Source organism: Amyelois transitella, chromosome 4, assembly GCF_032362555.1.
Source record: "Amyelois transitella isolate CPQ chromosome 4, ilAmyTran1.1, whole genome shotgun sequence".
Classification (NCBI taxonomy): Eukaryota; Metazoa; Arthropoda; class Insecta; order Lepidoptera; family Pyralidae; genus Amyelois; species Amyelois transitella.
In genome coordinates, this window is record NC_083507.1 from 10,883,738 (window position 1) to 10,907,062 (window position 23,325).

The 23,325-nt window shown below is 38.9% G+C and overlaps 2 protein-coding genes across 8 annotated transcripts; both read right to left on the reverse strand.

Annotated features, from left to right (window-relative positions):
• Positions 1 to 1,757: 1,757 nt before the first annotated feature.
• LOC132901768 (E3 ubiquitin-protein ligase Godzilla-like) lies at positions 1,758 to 14,427 on the reverse strand. Of its 4 annotated transcripts, none has more exons than XR_009657564.1 (9): positions 11,508 to 11,628; positions 10,694 to 10,796; positions 8,953 to 9,061; positions 7,993 to 8,167; positions 7,387 to 7,556; positions 5,766 to 5,864; positions 4,790 to 5,015; positions 2,475 to 4,277; positions 1,758 to 2,408 (listed from the first exon to the last, which is right to left on the reverse strand). XR_009657564.1 is itself a non-coding variant. In XM_060954520.1 (9 exons), exons 3-9 carry the CDS (start codon positions 10,789 to 10,791, stop codon positions 4,216 to 4,218), a joined length of 939 nt encoding a protein of 312 aa, XP_060810503.1. In that variant the 5' UTR covers positions 10,792 to 10,796; positions 12,410 to 12,501; positions 14,316 to 14,427; the 3' UTR covers positions 1,758 to 4,215. The 4 variants fall into 4 exon arrangements, 3 of the variants coding, with proteins under 3 accessions (XP_060810503.1, XP_060810504.1, XP_060810502.1); XM_060954520.1 differs by lacking the exon at positions 11,508 to 11,628 and adding exons at positions 12,410 to 12,501; positions 14,316 to 14,427 and having other exon boundaries at positions 1,758 to 4,277; XM_060954521.1 differs by lacking the exon at positions 11,508 to 11,628 and adding exons at positions 12,410 to 12,501; positions 14,194 to 14,216 and having other exon boundaries at positions 1,758 to 4,277.
• Positions 14,428 to 14,821: 394 nt separating this feature from the next.
• On the reverse strand, positions 14,822 to 22,922 carry LOC106138630 (E3 ubiquitin-protein ligase RNF13). Of its 4 annotated transcripts, none has more exons than XM_060954526.1 (3): positions 22,838 to 22,922; positions 21,199 to 21,351; positions 14,895 to 15,092 (listed from the first exon to the last, which is right to left on the reverse strand). In XM_060954526.1, exons 2-3 carry the CDS (start codon positions 21,283 to 21,285, stop codon positions 14,922 to 14,924), a joined length of 258 nt encoding a protein of 85 aa, XP_060810509.1. In that variant the 5' UTR covers positions 21,286 to 21,351; positions 22,838 to 22,922; the 3' UTR covers positions 14,895 to 14,921. The 4 variants fall into 4 exon arrangements, with proteins under 4 accessions (XP_060810510.1, XP_060810509.1, XP_060810508.1 ...); XM_060954525.1 differs by lacking the exon at positions 22,838 to 22,922 and adding an exon at positions 22,366 to 22,726 and having other exon boundaries at positions 14,896 to 15,092; XM_060954524.1 differs by having other exon boundaries at positions 14,904 to 15,092; positions 22,740 to 22,907.
• Between the last annotated feature and the right edge of the window lie 403 nt (positions 22,923 to 23,325).

The window sequence follows — 23,325 nt, forward strand, 5'->3', positions numbered from 1 at the left end:
TTCAGCAATGCCTTGAACTCACTAGGCGAGTTCACAGACATAGATTCTCAAACCTTAGTCAATGAAATATCTAAATGGTAGTTACTTTTGTTTTAATTTTACCAAAACTCACATTCACTCCTAAAACAAGGGCATATTTGTTCTGCACCTCGTAGAAGCTAGAATTTGGTAATACATATTATATAGGCAATATATATATTGTTGTATAAATGATGCAGAAAACACAAACTCAACTCTCGGTCAATTATTTTAAGAGTAATAATTAAAATAAAAAACTTTAAAACCCTTAAACTTAAGACCAAATTGTACACAGTTTTAAAGAAATTCTATTCTGTTTGCATTGTTGAAAAATAGGAGGAACTAGTTTACATGAAATACAGGATTTACAGGAAATAGTTTTACATGAACACGCTGGTTAGTAAGCAATAAAAGCACTGATAATATTGTTTTTTTGCGAAGCTCTCATTGGTCAATCTTCCAGCATTGCACTTGTAAATTATCATTGCATTTCAACGCATTGCATTTCACTTCTTAATAAATTTATATTGTAATCAAAATGAAATTTTACTAAAAACATTATTGATAATAACAAATTGAATAATCATTACATATTTAAACGTTATTCGAAACTTCACAATAAACATTTTAAAACTGTACTGTTTTAAACTATATTCTTAAAAAGCCCATATTAAAATGTTTCCGGGTAAAATTGCAAATCTCGGTCGAATTGAAAATCTCCTCCTATTTATAAAAACAATATTCAGTAGATATTCAAAATACAACTACAACAATAACCATTATTTATACGATTGAGAGCCACTGCACATATTACGAAACAAACTTACCTTTTCTTTGATCTTTAGTGTTTCTTGCCATTTTTGTATGATTAATTACACAGTATACTAGTTAAACACTTTTTAATCGCGTTAAGCACGTAGAGTACACTGTCACGGCCACGAAAATAACAAAACATTGTTTTTATCCTAACACAATGCCACTGAACTCGCGTGGCGAGTTGATTTAATTCGTGTTGCAGCGCCGGCGACTCGCCTAGCGAGTCCAAAGTAAAATGTAGGCGGCTTCCGAGAAAACATCCTGAAAATCGTAGTGGTAATGAAAGTGTTAACTTAACCTAACCTTTTTTTTCGTGTGTAAAGACAAAGACCTTCGTCTACCCGGCCGGGTACGGGAAGCCGGACGGGTAATGTGGGGCTTGAACCCACTAAAACCACACGGTGCCATCGCCTACCGCTTCGTTGCCAGGAGCATGAGCTGCCCTCGCTATATTCGTGACGCGGCGGCCGCTTCCACGGCGGCTTCCTTCCGCTCCCGCTTGTGTCCGTTTAGGTAGAGAGAGGGAGAGATATACATTGGACGATTTTTACTCGAAGGTATCCGTAATTCTGACATTTCACTAGATTAAATTTAGTGAAACGACATTTCACTGACTATTTTAGTAAGAAGGCGTCGTAAATAAGAATAACATATGCCGTGATTTCGTAATATCCCTAGGGATTTCGCGAAATCTCTTGGTTACTTCATTTTCCTGCGACATATACATCCAGTTATCGTTAAGGTGGTAAAGACAGAATTATTTATACTTAAGTTATTTATTATCGAAGTTTTTCAAACTACACAATTCGTCGGTTTTATATTTAATTTATCGATATTTTGTCAAGTTGCAACGTAAGAAATTTTAACACCATGAATAGGATTATAAGGGCTATTTATATTTGACTTTAAAATTAAACAATTAATATCGTGTCATAGGTTTTTATTATTTCTTTGGATTTGTTACCTTGCCGCCTTTTTAGGCAGCAGTGTCGTCCCGGGGAACGTGTCTTCAGCAATATGTAACCTTTTAAGAACTTATGAATGCGTCGAAACTTTATAATTCTACCCGTTTAAAAGTTATTTAAAAAATATAAGCTTTATGACGGCTCTATTTATAACTCATTTGAATCCATCTTCAACTTTTACTTTGGCTGAAGGCACAAATATAATAATTTCGGCACATTTAACAAAGGTATTTTCGCACATCTCGAAAGAATTTTGCTACAACACGCGTTTATTCAGAGCCAAAGGTTTTTAAATAAAACTTATCAATACCTTATCAATAGCACATAGACTTGAAAGTATAGAATAACATATCACAATGGTTAAAATAAAAAAAAAGCCTTAATTTTTTTTACAATTGGTTTGGTTATAAACGATTCAGAACTGGTACTAGACTGAAATCAGATTTGAATAAAACAATATGATAATTTCTTCAGAGTTTTTAACAGTAGACTTGTTAGAATAGTAAACATAAGACTAGGGACGTATTCAGGTGGCCCACTAGAATATAATAGATTTATTTTCATAATTGGATACAAGGTATCACTTATTGACGGCAACACTAATTTTTACTAGAATTTTCGGAACAGAAATCAGGTCTTGCGTGCCGACACACTATTAGCACATTTATTTTTAACCGGCTTGAACTCAGAGAATTTTGCAGTCGATTTAAACATTTTTCTCTGTATCAAATCTGCTTTATCCATTGGTTAAAAATATCCTACTTAGTTTTACTGGAAAATAATCTTTTAATTCAAAATATCTGTGGGTCTTATACGCTGTTTTGTATATCACTTAGTATTATTTACACATTATCAATTTATATAGTAATGCATTATTATTACACTATAATTTTCTCACATACTAAAAAACGTAAATAATTTCTAATTAATGGCCTTATAATCCAATTATCCAAATCTTAACAAACCGCGTAATGTTACAATCATACATATAAAATATATACAATTTATTAGAACTAATGATAAACCCACGAAATACGACTATACTGGGAATAAAGTCGTCAAACATAAAAATCTTACGAATTGCAATGAAGCAAGAAGTCTTCTAAAGAGTGATTGTATAAATAGTAATTTTCAGTTCTTTAAATGGCATCTGTATATGAATCTGACGATAACAAGCCCGGTATAATCATATTTAATGGCAGGAGAGCATGAAGTTATAATTTGGTATACACATTTTATATAGAAATCATGGTTGTTTTTCACGAATCACGATATAAATAAATTTAAACCCTTGACATCATTACTACTTTTGAAGTAATTTTATTAACTGTCAATACATAGATAAAAAATAAAGTTACAAATTAAACGAATTGGTTGAAACAAAACAATGTAAATAAACTTCTGGATTTGAGTTAGATTTTAAATTAAAAAAGAAAAAATAAACAATTTCGAGACGTATTAATGTTAAAAAAAATGAGCAACATAATTTAATTATGATGATAATAACTATTCTAAAGTATACAACTTATTTTGGGCATAACATTTGGTTGTTTAACACATTTTCACATTGCCCAAAATATATATTTTTTTAATTTCTATATAATGTATTTCGTTATATTGTATGCGTGTTATTAAGTAATAAAATAAATCTAATAATTCTTTATATATGCAACAAATTCTCACCAGCTTCTTTACACAGCAGTAAAGTTTTACCATGTTTTGATAACTATGATGTTTATCTCTTTCTTAAAGAAATACTCCACCAATACTGGTGTGATATAGTTGTTTTTTTTTCTTTACATTTTGTCGTGAAGTTACGTGTACTATTCACGATATCAACTCTTCCTCTCGACATATTCTTTATTAATGAACCTCTACAACAGACTAATACAATCAAAGAGTATAAAATATTGTTAGACGTTGCTATAACTCTTCACCATTTCAAAGAAGTTATTATCGGTTTAGCTCTCTCGCTTACAAAAATTGATGTGGCGACATCTATCAACGCCATACGAAACTACGAACTATACAATTGATAAGCGTGAATAAAGTTTACTAATATGGCAGATAGATGGTACTGAAGGCACAGTATGAAATGTCGAATCACGCGCACAAGTACGGAATGAGAAATATCAGGACGTGCGCAAATTCCTTGTTTATTTGTTTTCGTTATCAACGAACGGCGTATGTTTGGCGTTGTCAAAACCAACACATCAGTTTTCATTATATAAAAATGGCATTTTTATTAACGAGAGATAACTTAGAGTCACAACATCTTGAAATTACAGTCAATGGTCACTATAAACAATTTATCCGATCTGAAGTCTGAAATCTGTCAATTTGTTTACGTGACGCGGGCACCATTGCCTTTGAATCGCTACGAGTACACTAGGGAGATGGACGCGTGTGTGTGAGCTCATAAGTTCAGGTGGTGGGGCGTGCTGGACGCCAGGGGAGGGGCGGGCAGCGCGGCCACTCCTGGAAATAATGAATGAGCAAAATTTACACTAAACGGTCGCTCGTAGCTGACTCCAGGCCTTGAACCATTGTGGTGGAACGGTGCAACTGAGAACTGAGAGAGAGAGATAGCAATTGGTCCGGAGTTTAACAGCTAGGGGAGTATCGTGAGGAGCATGAAAATGGAGAAAAGAGATGCAATTATTTCATTTAAAGTGGTATACTTGACGTATTAAGGTTTTCGTGACCCATATCAAAAGCTATATATTCCTGTAACTTACTTATCTCTCTTCCCCGATACACATAACTTAGGGAATTTCAAGGTAAGCGTGGAAATGCACTATTTGAGCCTGCGTACCTTAGGCTTCATCTTGCTAACTACCAGACAGATTGAGGTCAAGCGCACTCAAATCTATTACATAAAAACAATCTTTTTCTTACCTTGATCGAGCGTCCTTCAACGCAACTTTTGGTGGACCAAATTAAGTCTTCCCACACTGACTTCAACATCAGAGATTTCAACAATAACTCACCAATTTCCCCCTCTCCGCCTTCTGTGTTGATAGAATGTCCCTCCCTCAACGGCGGCGGCACTACCACGGGCCGAGTGCGGGCGGAGCGCGAGCGCCTGCGCTGCCGCCGCGGGCGCTCCGCCACGAGCGCCGCGCGCGGCAGCAGCGCCTCCGTGTCGGAGTGCGCCTGCTCTTGTTGCATCTCGTCGGGTTGCACTTCCGCTTCCTGTGTGGGCTCTTGGCCTTCCTGCGTGTCAATATTTTGATTCGAGATAATGATGCCGTGTGGTTCCCGGCACCAATACCAAAAAGAATAGGACCACTCCATTTCTTCCCCATGGATGTCGTAAAAGGCGACTAAGGGATAGGCTTACATACTTGTGATTCTTTTTTTAGGCGATGGGCTAGCAACCTGTCACTATTTGGATCTCAATTCCATCACTAGGCCGAGCAGCTGAATGCGGCCATTCAGTCTTTTCGGGACTATTGGCTCTGTCTACCCCGCAAGGGATATAGACGTGACTATATGTATATATGTATGTAGATAATGATATGATCATCTTTTCAGGCGTAGAACGATCAGTGCTGAACATAGGCCGTAATTATTCCGCCGTAATCGGTGACTTTGGGTAAAATCTCCCCATTTCTGGGGAGGCCTTAGTCCAGTCCAGAGCTTTATGGGCTGTTAAGATAAATAGCAGTGGCACACAGTGCTGCCATCTGTTATCGTATACCACAACAAGACGGGCTCTGTGGCGCAGCGGTAATACGCTAGACTGTGTCACCGGAGGTCTCGGGTTCGAATCCCGGCCAGGGCATGATGAGAAAAGTACTTTTTCTGATTGGCCTGGGTCTTGGATGTTTATCTATATACGTATTTATTATAAAATATAGTATCGTTGAGTTAGCATCTCGTAACACAAGTCTCGAACTTACTTCGAGGCTAACTCAATCTGTGTAATTTGTCCCGTATATATTTATTTAAGTTATAACGTACCTGCGACGCCTGCTCCCTGCGCAGCCGCCGCCGCAGCCGCCGCATGAGCCGCGTGGCGCGCACGAAAGGGTTCTCGCGCTGCTCCGCGAACGTGCCGCTCTGGGGACAAACAATATTTTAACCGATTTTAAACTTTCCCGTTAGATTATACTAATTTATGTACAAAATTACAAAGGTTCTGTGCCGTGTGGTTCCCGGCACCATTACAAAATAGAATAGGACCACTCCATCTCTTTCCCATGGATGTCGTAAAAGGCGACTAAGGAATAGGCTTATAAACTTGGGATTCCTCTTTTAGGCGATGGGCTAGCAACATGTCACTATTTGAATCTCAATTCTATCAATTAGCCAAATAGCTGAACGTGGCCATTCAGTCTTTTCAATACTGTTGTCTCTATCTACCCCGCAAGGGAGACGTGACCATATGTATGTATGTATGTTCTGTTTATTTCAAAAGAAATCTCTTCAAAGCAAACTGTCACTATTTGAATCCCAATTCTATCATTAAGCCAAACAGTTGAACGTGGCCTAACAGTCTTAAGACTATTGGGTCTGTCTGCCCCGCAGGGGATATAGATGTGATTATATATATATATGTACATATGTATGTAAGAAAAAAATTTTTTGAACTCTGAAATCACTGTTAACCTAATTATAGTGTTCTAACAGTCTTAAGACTATCGGCTCTGTCTGCCCCGCAGGGGATATAGACGTGATTATATGTATGTATGTATGTAAGAAAAAAAATTTGTTGAACTCTGAAATAGCTGTTAACATAATATTATACTATTTTACTCTACACTACCTGCGTGTTAGTGGACTCCCTGTCGTCGTCCATAAGAGGGGAGGTGTCGTCGGCGGAGGAGTCGCTGTCCGCGGCCCTCGACAATTAGCTTTGTTTGATTGTGATTATATATATGTACATATGTATGTAATAAAAAAAATTGTTGAACTCTGAAATCGCTGTTAACATTATATAATAGTTTGGCGCCATCTCTACGCCACTCGCCACAACATCAAATCAAACAACAACTGTCAATCATCGCGAAGAAATTGACGCGCTCAACCAATAGCAGCGAAGAATCTAAGACGCGATTTCAAAGATTTCACGGATTGGAGCTATATATACAACCTCCGACACAACATCGTCGGAGCCGCGGTTCCCCAGGCATGACACCTAGCCTAGCGGAAGATCTTCCCTTTGGTGGCGGTCGAGCAGAATCATCGCTCCCGCTACAATAGTATTTTAATTGACACTACCTGGGTGTTGGTGGACTCCCTGTCGTCGTCCATCAGGGGAAGAAGGGGTCGTCAGCGGAGGAGTCGCTGTCCGCAGTCCTCGACAATTAGCTTTGTTTGATTGTGATTATATACATGTACATATGTATATAAGACGTATTATGTACCTAGACGAACGTATCTTGATCAAATTGAGGACGTCCTGGTAAAGGGTCAGGTCAAAAGTACCCGAAACCGCCGAGCTTGCATGAAGAGAGTTATGAATATGGATGAAGCGATGGAAGTATGCAGAGATCGTGGCAAGTGGAAAGAGGTAGTCTCTGCCTACCCCTCCGGGAAAGAGGCGTGATTTTATGTATGTATGTATTTTACTCTACCCTACCTGGGTGTTGGTGGACTCCCTGTCGTCGTCCATCAGGGGGGAGGTGTCGTCGGCGGAGGAGTCGCTGTCCGCAGTCCTCCTCTCCTTGCCCACGTAGACGCGGCGCTTGCACACGGGACAAACGCGCCGGTTCTGCGTCAGCCACGGGTCCACGCATTTCGCGTGGTACGCTGGGAAAACACGTTTTGGGTAAGATACTAATTTGTGTGAAACGTGAGATTTGTTTCGATTTAGATACTCATTTGTATGAAACGTGAGATTTGTTTCGATTAAGATAGGTACTTATTTGTATGAAACGTGAGATTTCAAACTGGGAATATATTAACAAAGTGCCGTGTGGTTCATGGCAACAATACAAAAAATAATAGGACCACTCCATCTCTTTCCCATGGATGTCGTAAAAGGCGACTAAGGGATAGGCTTACAAACTTTTTTTTTTCTTTCTTTTTTAAGGCGATGGGCTAGCAACCTGTCACTATTTGAATCTCAATTCCATCATCAAGCCAAATAGCTGAACGTGGCCATTCAGTATTTTCAAGACTGTCGTCTCTGTCTACCCCGCAAGGGATATAGACGTGACCATATGTATATATGTATCGAACATACCATGAGCACAAGGCAGCACCCTCAGCCTGTCTCCCTCCTGGTAGTCGTCGAGACAGATGGCGCACGTGTCGTAGGGATCCGATTTGCTGAACTTGCACGTGGGTATCTTGTTGAGGAACTTGTTGGGGAGCCGCTGCCGCCGCAAGCGACGGCGCTCGCGCACGCATTTAACTATCTGCAATTTGGAAAATAAACCTTTTATGTGTGTGTGTGTGTGTGAGAGTGATTTGTTATAGAAAATTCAATCTTTATTTTTAGATCTTAATATATACTAGCGACCCGCCCCGGCTTCGCACGGGTGCAAAATTATAAATGTTATACATATACATAAAAACCTTCCTCTTGAATCACTCTACCTGTTACAAAAAACCGCATCAAAATCCGTTGCGTAATTTTAAAGATTTAAGCATACAGACAAACAGACTAAAATAGCGACTATGTTTTATACTATGTAGTGATATAAGGATTCGAGTTTTTTTGTGAAGCGTGTGTCGATTTTGTGTTTAGAGTGATTTGTTAAAGAAAATTCATCCTTATTTTTAGATATATTTAAGAATTTTTGTTTTTTGTTTGCCTTGAATCGTGTCGAATTTTATGTCAACGGTAAGAGAGACACTTTGACTTTAAATAAATAAAAAAAAAAAAATCTTTTCATCGCGTTCTCTTAGTTTTTCCTTTGACAGCTGAAGGAGACAATAGAACTGAATTTTTAATATTAGATTCAACTTTTAACTATGTAGTGATCCTCCTCCTCAGTCGTTCACTCTTGACAGAGTGGTCGTGGTTTTATGACGATGCGCCTTTTTTGGATAATGCAGCCCCAGCGATGCGCCTCCATTTGTTGCGGTCTTCAGCGTTACGGGAACATTGGTCTATAGATGCTTGAGTATGTAGTGTTACGGTTAAATTAAAAAACTACTCTTTTTTGAAGTCGGTTAAAAAGAAAACCACGTAACTCACCATACTGATGAGAATGATGACAAGACACAATACAACGACCACCGCGAACGGGAGCAGCAGGTGAGTGTTTATGTTGAACGGAACGTCGTCGTTCACCATCACGTAGTAACTGCAAAGAAAAAAAAAACGTTCCGTTATACGCTGTGAAGGTTGTGTGACGTCCAGCCGCCGCTGTCTTCTATGCTTGCATGTACATTAGTTTGAGCGTTAATCGATGTTCTTACGGCAAGGGATAACATCGTAAGGAAACCTGCACATTCAAGCAACTGTATGTATAATCATGATCCAACAAGGGTTTTCATGCAAAATATTGCGGAGGTCAGATGGGATTCGCTTCGTGTAAAAACCTAACTCGCCCAATTCAGGGTCCATATTATATTTATCTTGCTCTGCGCCAACGTCAATCTCCTGTTTGGTTTCCTTCCACCCAAAGGTTAACTGGAAGAGATTGCATTAGCGATAAGTCCGCCTTTGTACCATCTCTGTCTGTTTTATGCTGTTTTGTATGTTTTACTCTTAAGGTGCAATAAAGAGTTTTATCAATCTATCCATCCATAGTCAAAGGCATACCCCGGGCTCCTCTCCAGAATTTTGAGGATGCAGCATCAGTTCTAAAGCCAGGTAGAAGAAGTTAGTACCTACCCGCTAGTACAGATCTATCTACGAGTATCCATCCATGGTCAAAGGCACACCCCGGGCTCCTCTCCAGAGCGGTGAGGATGCAGCATCAGTTCTAAAGCCAGGTGGAAGGAGTAAGTACCTACCCACTGGTATAGATCTATCTACGAGTATACATGCATGGTCAAAGTCATACCCCGGGCTCCTTTCCAGAATTCTGAGGATGCAGCATCAGTTCTAAAGCCAGGTGGAAGAAGTTAGTACCTACCCCCTGGTATAGATCTATCAACGAGTATCCATCCATGGTCAAAGGTATACCCCGGGCTCCTCTCCAGAATTTTGAGGATGCAGCATCAGGACTTAAGCCAGGCGGAAGAAGTAAGTACCTACCCGCTGGTACAGATCTATCTACGAGTATCCATCCATGGTCAAAGGCACACCCCGGGCTCCTCTCCAGAGCGGTGAGGATGCAGCATCAGTTCTAAAGCCAGGTGGAAGGAGTAAGTACCTACCCGCTGGTACAGATCTATCTACGAGTATCCATCCATGGTCAAAGGCATACCCCGGGCTCCTCTCCAGAGTGGTAAGGATGCAACATCAGGACTAAAGCCAGGTGGAAGAAGTAAGTACCTACACACTGGTACAGATCTATCTACGAGTATCCATCCATGGTCAAAGGCACACCCCGGGCTCCTCTCCAGAGCGGTGAGGATGCAGCATCAGTTCTAAAGCCAGGTGGAAGGAGTAAGTACCTACCCGCTGGTACAGATCTATCTACGAGTATCCATCCATGGTCAAAGGCACACCCCGGGCTCCTCTCCAGAGCGGTGAGGATGCAGCATCAGTTCTAAAGCCAGGTAGAAGAAGTAAGTACCTACCCACTGGTATAGATCTATCTACGAGTATCCATCCATCGTCAAAGGCAAACCCCCGGGCTCCTCTCGAGAGTTTTGAGGATGCAGCATCAGTTCAAAAGCCAGGTGGAAGAAGTTAGTACCTACACACTGGTATAGATCTATCTACGAGTATCCATCCATGGTCAAAGGCATACCCCGGGCTCCTCTCCAGAATTTTGAGGATGCAGCATCAGGACTAAAGACAGGTGGAAGGAGTAGGTACCTACCCGCTGGTATAGTTGTACAAGTCCATGAGCATGTAGCCCGCGGCGTCGCTGACGAAAACAGACGGTATCGTTATACCCGTGGGGTCCTTCGCCGACATCGTCTCTGGAAAGGATGGGATGGATTTTATTATACAAATATATATATATATATATATGTATACTTATATTATAAAAAGATTTTTTATGTATATGAAAAAAATATAAAAAAATACATTACATATTAATGAAATTTGGCAAAAAGACATACGGAATTTTATGAATAACATAGATTATATTCGTTTGATAGATTTACATACATACATACATATGGTCACATCTATATCCCTTGTGGGGTAGACAGAGCCAACAGTCTTGAAAAGACTGAATGGCCACGTTCAACTATTTGGCTTAAAGATAGAATTGAGATCCAAATAGTGACAGGTTGCTAGCCCATCGCCTAAAAATAGAATCCCAAGTTTGTAAACCTATCCCTTAGTCGCCTTTTACGATATCCATGGGAAAGAGATGGAGTGGTCCTATTATTTTTTGGTATTGGTTCCGGGAACCACGCGGCATTATTTAATTCCACGTAATAGAAATTCCCACACAGGATCGTGACCACGAGCGGATCCCGGGGATCTAACATTAAGAGTCTTTAAGATAACACGCTATAAACACACATACACACTTCTGTTTCATAAATTTCAAGTAATAGGGGTAGGCAGGAGAGTAAGATACATAAGGGATAGAAGTGGACACAAACACACACACACACACGTGTAACTTATAACACCCCAATTTTTTTAGCGGAGTTAAAAAATTCAATACAACGTACCATTCTGACGAGTTAATTGTAACACGCAACATGATACACTGACGCTATATTTCTTTGTAACCAATAAACAAGGCATTATACTTGCAATATTGTAATCTAACTAATTAATTAATTTTGATATTGTCAACAGACATAATTCTTTGATATAAAAAACATACTGAGTAAAAGAGCGGAAGTTAGATATCCGTTAAAATATCTGTAATTAACTTTAAGCGGTAGCTTCGGCCACGACAATTTACAACCTACACGCGCGTATTTAGCGCCACATTGGTGCGTAAATTTAGCGCCACCCACTTAAGAATACACATTCTTCGCAAATCCTACGGGAATTATAGTTTTTGCCGGGATGAAAAATAGCCTTCTCCAGACTCTTAATTATATATAATATATAAGCGAAATTTCAAGAAGTTTGGTTAAGTAGATAACGCGTGAAGGTCACAACAAATCAACAAACTTACTTTCGCATTTATAAGTTGGGATTTTACACTACTAGTGGATTTTCTATGTTTTTTGAACCGGGCAGAAACTTTATTGTGGCGCCACTTGACAGCGGAGAAAAAGCCTATGACACTCAAATATACATACAGACACGTCTATATCTCTTGCGGGGTAGACAGAGCCAACAGTCATGAAAAGACTGAAAGGCCACGTTCAGCTGTTTGGGTTTATGTTGGTATCGAGATTCAAATAGTGAAAGGCTGTTAGTTTATTGTCTTCAAGAGGAGTACAAAGTTTACGAGCCTACCCCTTAGTCGCTTATATATTAATGTGTGCATGCATGCATGCACATGCAGTGCACTTATATATATGTATTATATTGATGTATGTATGTATTATATTTATGTATGTATGTATTATATGTATGTATGTCTATATATATATGTAGAAACGTATTTACTCACCGATGTCGCTGGAGTTGACGTTGTGCACGATGGCGCAATCGTAGCCCGCCGCTTGCGCATTCCGCACCTTGGTCTCGAAGTTGCAGCCATATCTGAAACAAAAACAACATTTATCAGTCACCATTTCCTTTCATATACCTACAACATACATACATATACTCACGTACATATCCCTTGCGGGGTATACAGAGCCACCAAACAGTCTTGAAAAGACTGTTAGGCCGCCTTCAGCCGTTTGGCTTAATGATAGATTGAGATTCAAATAGTGAAAGGTTGCTAGCCCATCGCCCATAAAACAGAATATCAAATTTATAAGTCTACTCCTTAATCGCATTTTACGTCATCCACGGAAAAGAGATGCGATGCCTATTCTATAAATAAAAAAATAATGGAAAATGTGAAAAAAAAAACGGGGAAAATTATTCCACCTTGAGGGCTTCAATGATGCCAAAAATAACTATTCCACGCGTACGAAGTCGCGGGCACAGCTAGTACACAATAAGCGTACCTACATAAAAAAACAAAAAAGAAAATTACATACAATTTGCTGGAGTCACGGTGGGTAATGACCGGTAATTGTTTTGGCCTCAAATATATATACTGACTCATCCGATGTAGATTTATTTAATAGCTTTTGCCCGTGTAAAGTTTAAATTCCTAAAATATGGATAAATGTAATTAAATAAATCAATGTTGCTCTAGAGTTTCATGAAAGTGCCGTGCGGTTCCCGGCACCAATAGAAAAAGGAATAGGACCACTCCATCTGTATCCCATGGATGTCGTAAAAGGCTACTAAAGGATAGGCTTATAAACTTGGAATTCTACTTTTAGGCGATGGGCTAGCAACCTGTCACTATTAGAATCTCGATTCTATCATTAAGCCAAACAGCTGAACGTGGCCTATTGGTCTTTTTAAGACTGTCGGCTCTGTCTTCTCTGCAGGGGATGTGGACGTGATTATATGTATATATCTACCCTGTACTTAATAATTACTTGAAATGTATTCCAATCAAAGTATATATGTTATCTAAACAAAAACGTTATCGAATAGATACGCTTCATAAGGTCAGTGGAACAATTTACATAACACAACAAAATTTTATATTGCTAAACATATCTACATATAATCACGTCTATATCCCTTGCGGGGTAGACAGTTGTATTTGAGCGGCAGCCGCGTGATGTTGCCGCAGCCGTTTGCAGGCCCGGCCGGTACCAAGAAACCTACTGCACAATGACGGCCTCTGTGGCGCAGCGGTAGTGCGCTTGTCTGTGACACCGGAGATCCCGTGTTCGAATCTCGGCCAGGGCATGATGAGAAACGAACTTTCTCTGATTGGCCTGGGTCTTAGATGTTTATCTATATAAGTATTTATTATAAAATACAATATCGTTGGGTTAGTATCTCGTAACACAAGTTTCGAACTAACTACGAGGCTAACTTAATCGGTGTAATTTGACCCGTACATATTTGTTTTATTTTGTTAGCTAACTAAAATGTGCCGTGTGGTTCCCGGCACCATTACAAAAAAGAATAGGACCACTCCATCTTTTTCCCCACGGATGTCGTAAAAGGCGACTAAGGGATAGGCTTATAAACTTGGGATTCCTCTTTCAGGCGATGGGCTAGCAACCTGTCACTATTTGAATCTCTATTCTATCACTAAGCCAAACAGCTGAGCGTGGCCTATCAGTCTTTTCAAGACTGGTGGCTCAGTCTACCCCGCTAGGGATAAAGACATTATGATCATATGTACATACATACATATGTATGTTAGCTAACCTCGCTATGAGCGCGATCCACCGGCCGGTACCACGAGACCTGCTGCACAATGTTAGCTCACCTCGCTATGAGCGCGATCCACCGGCCGGTACCACGAGACCTGCTGCACAATGTTAGCTCACCTCGCTATGAGCGCGATCCACCGGCCGGTGAAGTTGTCCTCGAGCGGCGGCCGCGTGATGTTGCCGCAGCCGTCAGCTGGCTCGGCCGGTACCACGAGACCTGCCGCACAATGCTAGCTCACCTCGCTATGAGCGCGATCCACCGGCCGGTGAAGTTGTCCTCGAGCGGCGGCCGCGTGATGTTGCCGCAGCCGTCAGCTGGCTCCGCCGGTACCACGAGACCTGCTGCACAATGCTAGCTCACCTCGCTATGAGCGCGATCCACCGGCCGGTGAAGTTGTCCTCGAGCGGCGGCCGCGTGATGTTGCCGCAGCCGTCAGCTGGCTCCGCCGGTACCACGAGACCTGCTGCACAATGCTAGCTCACCTCGCTATGAGCGCGATCCACCGGCCGGTGAAGTTGTCCTCGAGCGGCGGCCGCGTGATGTTGCCGCAGCCGTCAGCTGGCTCCGCCGGTACCACGAGACCTGCTGCACAATGTTAGCTCACCTCGCTATGAGCGCGATCCACCGGCCGGTGAAGTTGTCCTCGAGCGGCGGCCGCGTGATGTTGCCGCAGCCGTCAGCTGGCTCGGCCGGTACCACGAGACCTGCTGCACAATGTTAGCTCACCTCGCTATGAGCGCGATCCACCGGCCGGTGAAGTTGTCCTCGAGCGGCGGCCGCGTGATGTTGCCGCAGCCGTCAGCTGGCTCCACCGGTACCACGAGACCGCGCAAGCCGTCGACGGGAATCTCGCCGCCGAAAGACGCCGGCATGTCGAGGAATTCCTCCGCTATCTGGGGAGAATGAAGATTTTGAATGAATGAATGAATGAAGATGGGGAGAAGGAATTTAATCGTTATGTTGGTAATGCTAAATGTAATTTGATAGTAGATTATTTTAAATATGTATTAAAATCGACTACCCTTAAAAAGGACTTTGTCTTTTTGTTCTTGTAAAGCAAATAAAGAGGAGCACCGAGATTTTTCAAAATTCTTAACAGAACGGTATGTAGAGAGTTTTCAATAGATTTATTTTTATAGCAATTTGACAAGTCCAAATTAGAAAAACATATTTTATACTAATTAATAGCAGTTAATTATCAGCAATATGCTTTAAAAATAAATGTATGTAACTTTTTTATTTCACTAACACTACGCAGTACAATGCAAAAAAAGAAATATCAACATCTCCTTATCTATGTTTGTTTGTTGAAATCGATAACAGTAACCTGATTCGTGTGCATTGTATGAAACATTATCTCCATTCAAAACCCTTTCTCGAATGCAACAGGTGATGTCGATATAATTAATGCAAGCTACACGAGGTTCATCTTTCTACTCATTATTAATAATAGAAGTCAATTTATAACATGTTTAATTAAAAAAATATATCCCTTGCGAGCTGAATGTCTTCGTGGTGGAATTAAGGTTCAAATAGTGACAGGTTGCTAGCCCATCGCCTACAAGAGGAATCACAAGTGACCAATCCCATATCCTAACTTTTCTACATACATACATGCATATGGTCACGTATATCCCTTGTGGGGTAGACAGACCCAACAGTCTTGAAAAGACTGATCGGCCACGTTCAGCTACTTGGCTTATTGATAGTATTGAGATCCAAATAGTGACAGGATGCTAGCCCATCGCCTAAAAGAAGACTAACTTTTCTGTTTGTAAATATCTGTAAACCTGTATGTCTTAAAGTGTAATCCTACTACTATTATAAAGGCGAAAGTTTGTATGGATGTTTGTTACTCTTTCACGCAAAAACTACTGAACCGATTACCATGAAATTTGGTATGTAGGTAGCTGAAGACCCAGAATAACACATAGGCTACTTTTTATCCCAGAGTTCCCGCGGGATTGATAGGGTTTCCATGCGGACGAAGTCGCGGGCGGCCTCTAGTAAAGAATAAATTATAAAATGACTGAACAGTGAATAGTTTAGATATACTAACAAAGTGTTGCATGCCGTATATGTAGAATACTTTGATCGCGTATTCCGGCTTCATCTTGTTGCATATCTCGCTAACTTTCCACTTCAGACCGGCTGATGTTTTTCAACCAAAACACGAAATTCAACCCATATAAACACCCCACAGACTCACCCCATGTAAAATTACCAACTTCAACCCATAAATGAATTTTAAAGAATAACTTTATACGTTCCCGAAATCCAGTTCACATTTCAAGTATAATTCACACAATCTCATCCGATGCCAATTTTGCCGCGGCCCGAGGTTCGAACGCAGTGCATGTAGGGTAATTGCGCTGGTTTGGCGTCCAGTTCTACTTTTCGTCCATTTCACTTTTAAACGCATATAAAAAGAATATAAACATACCTATGCACGCATGTTGCAACTTGTCACGATCCTTCATACTTAAGCAACAGTTCTAACAACCACAAAATCCAATTTGTCAAGTGAAAACTTCGAAAAAATTTAACTCAGTGGCCAGCATGTGTTCGTGTTTCGTAGACGTCATTGCCGATACAAAAAAAATAGCTGGTGCAGGAACACTCAGTGGTGGGTTTTATGACTATTTCACATAGATTGGGTAATATTTTGGCATGTAAGGATATTTAAGAGTATAACTAACATTATGTTAAGGTTATTTTACAATGTTTTTGTAGTAATCTTAGTAAAAGTTTGCGGACGAATACTGACATGCCAATTTTACCAATTATTTGGTATCCGTCCACGTGGACGGAAACTAAAACAGCAAGCTAAATATTTGGAATGTTCATTTTACTTTTTCAGACCTATAAAAAAATATGTGTTTTCTTTAGATATGAACTTTATTGGCTATTTGACAAGATATTTAGTTAACGTCCAATAATTTCTTAGTATTGCTTGTTTAAAAAAATGTTTAAATGGCATGGACGAAAACTAAACAGCAATTTTTTTTGTATTAGTTTTCGTCCATAATAGTGTGGAATCTACTTCTAACACATTTTCTTGTTAATTCGTACAGGTTTTTCTAGTAGGTACTAAACTTTGAAATTAATTGTTATAGATGGATTCGGGGAAATACAAAAGCAGGAAATCTACTGCTGAAGAATAAATATTTTTGTTGATTAAATAAAAGATTATAAAGACAGTTTTTATTTAACATTGCACTTTTACTCTTTTTTACATACTGGACGGAAACTAGATCACACCAGGGCGAAAACCAAATTTTTTGGACGAAAACTAGTGAAATCTGCCATTTAACATTTAATTATTTATATAAAAAACAATGTAGTTATAATTAAAAGTTTCTTAATTTTTATCAAAAATAGACTATATGAGGTATATAAACAAATATGAGCTATTTTAATTAGGATACTTTATCATATTATTTTTACGTCTGAAAGCTAGCAACTCCGCTAATTGGACGAAAACCAGCGCAATCACCCTATGTCTTTTTAACCACCGCACACTGTCGGTACAAGGCTGGTTATTAGCGTTGATAACGATTTATTCGTGATAACTTATAAAGTGGGCTGACATAGGAAAACTACTGTGTGGAGTGTAAATTGCTAACTACAATCTAATCTTGGAGTTGAATGAAGCAATAAAATAAGCAATAACAACATGTTAGCACGTCTTTCCTTTTAATGAGGTCGATATAGGCTCAGGTGGGAAGATATGTCTACGTTTAGCGTTGAGGTTGCGAAGGTTTTAGGAGAGAGAAGGAGAGGACTCTAAATAGACCTAATCATTTGAACACTAATTAATATGAATGATCCTTTAAACTTATAAGCTATTGCTAATTTGTCTAAGTACATGAATTTATTTCAGATTAAATAAGATAGTAAAAATTTATAATCAATTAAAAGAAGTTGATATTGCTAGCATCATCGAATGTTTGGAAATTTCTAGCAATCATCTACAAGGATACAAAATGAACAGTACTAAGGCTTTGCCTACACCAATTCTTGAGGTGACAATGAAATTTTTTTCTAACGCGCGAAGAACTATAGCTGTCCCGTTTCACGTCATAATAAAAAAACGAAACAACAATAAAAACGGCGTCTGGGATGAATTGGGACCTTTCTGGGAAGAGAACGGCCCAACATTCGTACGGAGAGGTTAGGTTACGGTACGCGTTGCAACAGGGTCAGTTGACCTAAGGAAAACTGATAGGCCACGTTCAGCTATATGGCTTACTGAGATAAGTATATTGACAGTTTGCTAGTTTTCCGCCTATTATTAAGATTAAAGACGTGATAATTTAATGTTATAAATGAAATCAACACAAATACCAGCCTTACCGCTACGCATTACACACATATTCACTTGAAACGCGTTTATCGGACTAAATATAATAATAGTGTTATGATTAACAATAAACATTAATGAACGCGCTCTAACGAATCACTGGTACATTCTAACATTGATACCTTCTTTAAATACAGTGATAAGATTAAAGAGGGTCCCCACTAGGCTAAGGAATTATCTATAGATAAAATACATTCCTTTAATAATCAATTTAATATAAAAATTACGCGTTACCGAGTGCTTAGAATCTGGAAAGGGTTCGAATTTATTTTTTTGAAATCCATAAAAAAAATTTAATGTTCTATTTGATATCTATTCAATTTTTAAAATAATATGGAACATCACATTAGTTACATGTTTTCTTTTTTTTAATTTTGTACCGGCCAAAAGTCATCGCGGTTCCGTATTTTCCGTAAACTGACATACATAAAGGTAAATATTTTGTCTTGAGCTACGGAACTATACCTATAAAAAGTGCAAAAAATACGTACCTACATCTTCGCCATGAACAGCGTACATTATAATATAAAGAGTAAAGAACTGTAAACTGGATCACTGTATCAAGCAGGTGAATAAACTATTATATGACACACAGTACACCTACCGCATACCTACTACCTAAATATAAATAAGTCGTTTGTTTACGTTAGATACGCCACCTACCTACATTGTTCCGCTCCCGGACACTTCTTTATTCTGTTATTTCTAAACTAGCCATTGCCTACGACTTCGTTCGCCGAAAAAGACCACATACAATTTCAATACGTGAAAGCCGACTTCCTTTATTGCCCTTCTTAGAGGGGTGGGGGAGACATTTTTATCTACCCGCTTGAAGTTGGACTAAGCCGACATCTGAGAAGTTCAGTAATAAACTAATGACTATAGTTTCTGTTTAGCCCATTACGAATAAAGACGTGTTATATGTGTGTGTAAAGAGGGTTGATATGAATCATCATTCAATATTACCGCGTCACCGCACGCACTTGAAGTGCAACTGCACTAAAACCACAGGATGACTTAAACCTAGTTCTTACTAGTTAGAAGAGCATATCTACTTACGTAAAGCTCGTAGAATTCAGAATGATGTTAGACTATAGAAGTGATATTTGGCGTCTGTTTGCGAACGGTAAAGATGCTGTATAAAGAAAAATCTCAATGCCCAAGTCTGCACAGATTTAATCCTACCTGGCCATGTATGTACCATGTGACTATTTTCTGAAATATGTAAATTAAGTTTCCTTTAACGGTGCTTGCAAACATTGTGAGAAAACCTGTAAGTACATGAAGAGAACTGGACGGTATGAGCATGATGAAGTGCATGAGACGTCGGAGGTGATGGTTTTGGAACCATAATAGCAAGTTTTGTTCTCAATACATACATTCATAAAATCACGCCTCTTTCCCGGAGGGGTAGGCAGAGACTACCTCTTTCCACTTGCCACGATTTCTGCATACTTCCTTCGCTTCATCCACATTCATAACTCTTCATGCAAGCTCGGTGGATTCGGGTACTTTTGACCTGACCCAACGAAATTTCTTTTTGTTCTCAATTAGCACCTTTATTCTAAGTTTTATTAAACAGTTTTACAAATGCACAGAAAATTGTGATTGTGCGATAAGATGATGCTCATCATTCTTACAGTTCAAGCACAATATGGCATTTCTATTGCCTTCTGATATTCCGAATTCTATAAGTTACGTAGAGCCTGCTATTGCGTGCGTTATTGAGCGTGTTTGACTCAGCGAACATAATAAATACATACCCACAGTAGGACTGATTACCTATACATATTCTTTACCTGGAAGATAATGCTTCTTGTATTTTCGTTTTGCTTGATATTTTGTCCTGAATGTTTTATGGCGCAATAAAGAAGGAATAACGCGCCCATTAACGAATGGGTAAGTTTATATTTTTTTTATATAACACTTAATGATTTGGGATGTTCTTGGGCACTGACACTTTAAGGGTCACTTTCTGAAAACTTATACAGGGCGACTGTGGTTTCCTCAAACCAAGTTTAAACAGAAAATCCTTGATGGATAGCAGCACTTTATAGCAACAATGGTCACTATTCTGGTATATATAAACAAAAAAATTTAAGATTTTATTTATAACTTTTTCAAACTCAATTTCACGTTGCATCCGATATAACAGTTTACGTCGAATAAACGGAAGCAGGAGTACGCAATCAAGATAGTATATAACGATATCGTAACAACGAAACAAGCATGTGTAATGTGGAAATGGCGATACATCAGGTCTGTTCCCTAGAGGGATAGGCAGGAATTACACCTTTCTCTTGCTTAGGTATACTTTTTATTTTTCTTCATCGACATTCATCATTCTTTCTAGGTAAGTTTGTTAAGGGTAGTTTTAACACGACTCTTACAAAATGTTCCCATTTTGATTAAGGTAAGTTCATTTATGTTTTCCCCTTTATTATAACATTTTCATTTATGTTTTAACATTCTCGTCCCTATCATTCCCCTATCATATATATCCCTGTCCAGGTACATTCGCTTTGCTACTTTTTTCTGCATCAAAGATTTCTATTTAGGTATAACAATAAAGAGTACTATGTAAAGGCATGCAGGGAAACAGGCTTTAAAGTTTGTATGAATAGTTGAATACTGACCACATGCGGTGTCTCTTGGGTGAACACGATGATGTTCCCAGCGACGGCGGTCAGCAGGGCCAGCATGCCCGCTACATCGGTCCACATGGCTGCGAGGATGTCCGCTCACATTGCACAGAGCCCTGACCGAGGTGATGATTGTCGCATGGTCAACTGTGGACAAGAAGGCATTGCTTAAAACAATTAATTGGGAATACATGTATAGCAAAAACCAAAATGGCAGTGATTTTTTCAATTGTATTTAATTTTATGTATACCACAGAGAGGCCAACTTAAATACTGGATCACTGAATAAACTTGGTGAAAATATAAAACACAAACCCTTGGCTCTGTATACCTCTCAAGGGATAACAACATGATTATACTTATGTATGTACATTATAGAAATAAGATCTGACTTTTTCTATCTCAGCAAGATTATGGAAATACTGGTTTTGTGCTCTCAAACACATAATAACACTTTATTATAAAAAACAGGTGTTTGTGTGATCATAATGTAGGTGATTTTGCCTTTTACAAAGGATGTACCAAGCATATTTTAATATGTATGAGATATGAGCAGTGTTTTGTTGTATCTTATGTATAATTATTACCTATATGAATGAATATTTTGTCATAAAAATTAAAATGCGGCATTGCAGGAACGTTAATACTTTACACATCCGTCCCACAACAAAAATGAGTGTGGAGGACGTGGGAAAGCTCAATAAGGATTGTAGCAAGTGGAAATCCATAGTCTCTGCCTACTCCAATGGGAAGCAGGCATGATGGTATGTATGAATCACACAACAAATCATGAAAAAAGCCAGGGATATATTACTCATAACCAGTGAATATTTATCAAGATTTGTAACAATGATATATAAAACAGTTTACCCATTCATTAAATCATCAGTTATCAATCAGCAGCCCCAGTGACTCCCATAATCTTTGCAATGGGAAACTGTGATTTATGTCCTCAATCATCTTCTCAATGATCAAGAATTCACCAGATATGAATAGCAAATATTAACTTTTCACTTTATTTAAGGTAACAATTAGCAACTAATACTTTCCTCAGTTTAAGAATAAGTCCTAAATGACAACTGACATTAGTTAGGCCATTTTATACAAATAGAATAAGATGTTTACCCCAAATCTTTAGTCATAGTTAATAAAACTACCTACCTTCTTTAAACACATCTAGTTAGAAACATTGCATTGTGGCCTAAATATCACTTTATCAACACGGCTAAAGAGCGTCAATAGATCACAATGAATAGCACTGAGAGTTTGATTACAACTAATAGCAACAACACTCACTTTGAAACATGAAATTTAGTCATCAAAACAATGGATTTCTGGATTTAAATAGTCTGTTATATTTTTTCACAGTCCAGTTAATTCGATTAATCGTGTCACAATGTACATCTTTGGCCTTGGATCACGTGTTTAAATCCGACAACAATAATTTCATATTAACATGCTCAGACAATGTGAATATTGCGATGCGAGTATATACTAAAGTATTACAAAGCCAATTTATTTGCACCGTTACTTACAGAGAATTACGGTGTAGAAACACTTGGAGACACTTATGAAAACACAACACAGCGTATTATTAAAATCTATAAGCGAAATAAACAATAAAATTAATTACGACTAAAAATTCTAGCTGTTCGTTCACTGATGTCTCGCTTTTTCTTCCGCTTTGATTTGACTGAAGTTGACTGAACTGGCTGCTGTCAGCTGTCATACTGTCGTTGTCAAATTGTATTTGCTTTTTCTTTTCGTCGAAGACTAAAATATGTACCTAAGTCCTAACTTAAGATCTATGGACCATGCTATGCTACCTCGCATGCATGCAGACATTGCAACAATATGAAATATTCAATAACAATGCTTTGATTTAAAATTCTCAGGATAAATAATCATAGGTCTGAGCTACGGGCCAAAAGAATTTTGCATATTGTCTACACACTGGGTCCTGCCCTGTCCAATCCATGATTTCAAGGATCAAGATCCTGAATTGGACCTGGCTCAGAGATAGGTTCACATGCCAGGAAGTCTATTTACAGCACGGACAAAATGTTTTACTTTGTTTTTATAGATGTTTGTGTGTGGTCAATCTATACTAATAATTACAAA

What these genes read in the sequence shown, in the direction of transcription:
- LOC132901768 (XM_060954519.1), bottom strand. Translation starts at nt 11,583, where the DNA reads ATGCCTTGTTTATTGGTTACAAAGAAATATAGCGTCAGTGTATCATGT. An exon ending in ACAATTAACTCGTCAGAATG is followed by an intron (nt 10,797 to 11,507) that starts GTACGTTGTATT and finishes CATCCTTTCCAG; the next exon opens with AGACGATGTCGGCGAAGGAC. An exon ending in GGTGCTGCCTTGTGCTCATG is followed by an intron (nt 7,557 to 7,992) that starts GTATGTTCGATA and finishes GTGTTTTCCCAG; the next exon opens with CGTACCACGCGAAATGCGTG.
- LOC106138630 (XM_060954526.1), bottom strand. Translation starts at nt 21,285, where the DNA reads ATGTGGACCGATGTAGCGGGCATGCTGGCCCTGCTGACCGCCGTCGCT. An exon ending in CCCAAGAGACACCGCATGTG is followed by an intron (nt 15,093 to 21,198) that starts GTCAGTATTCAA and finishes CATTCTCCCCAG; the next exon opens with ATAGCGGAGGAATTCCTCGA.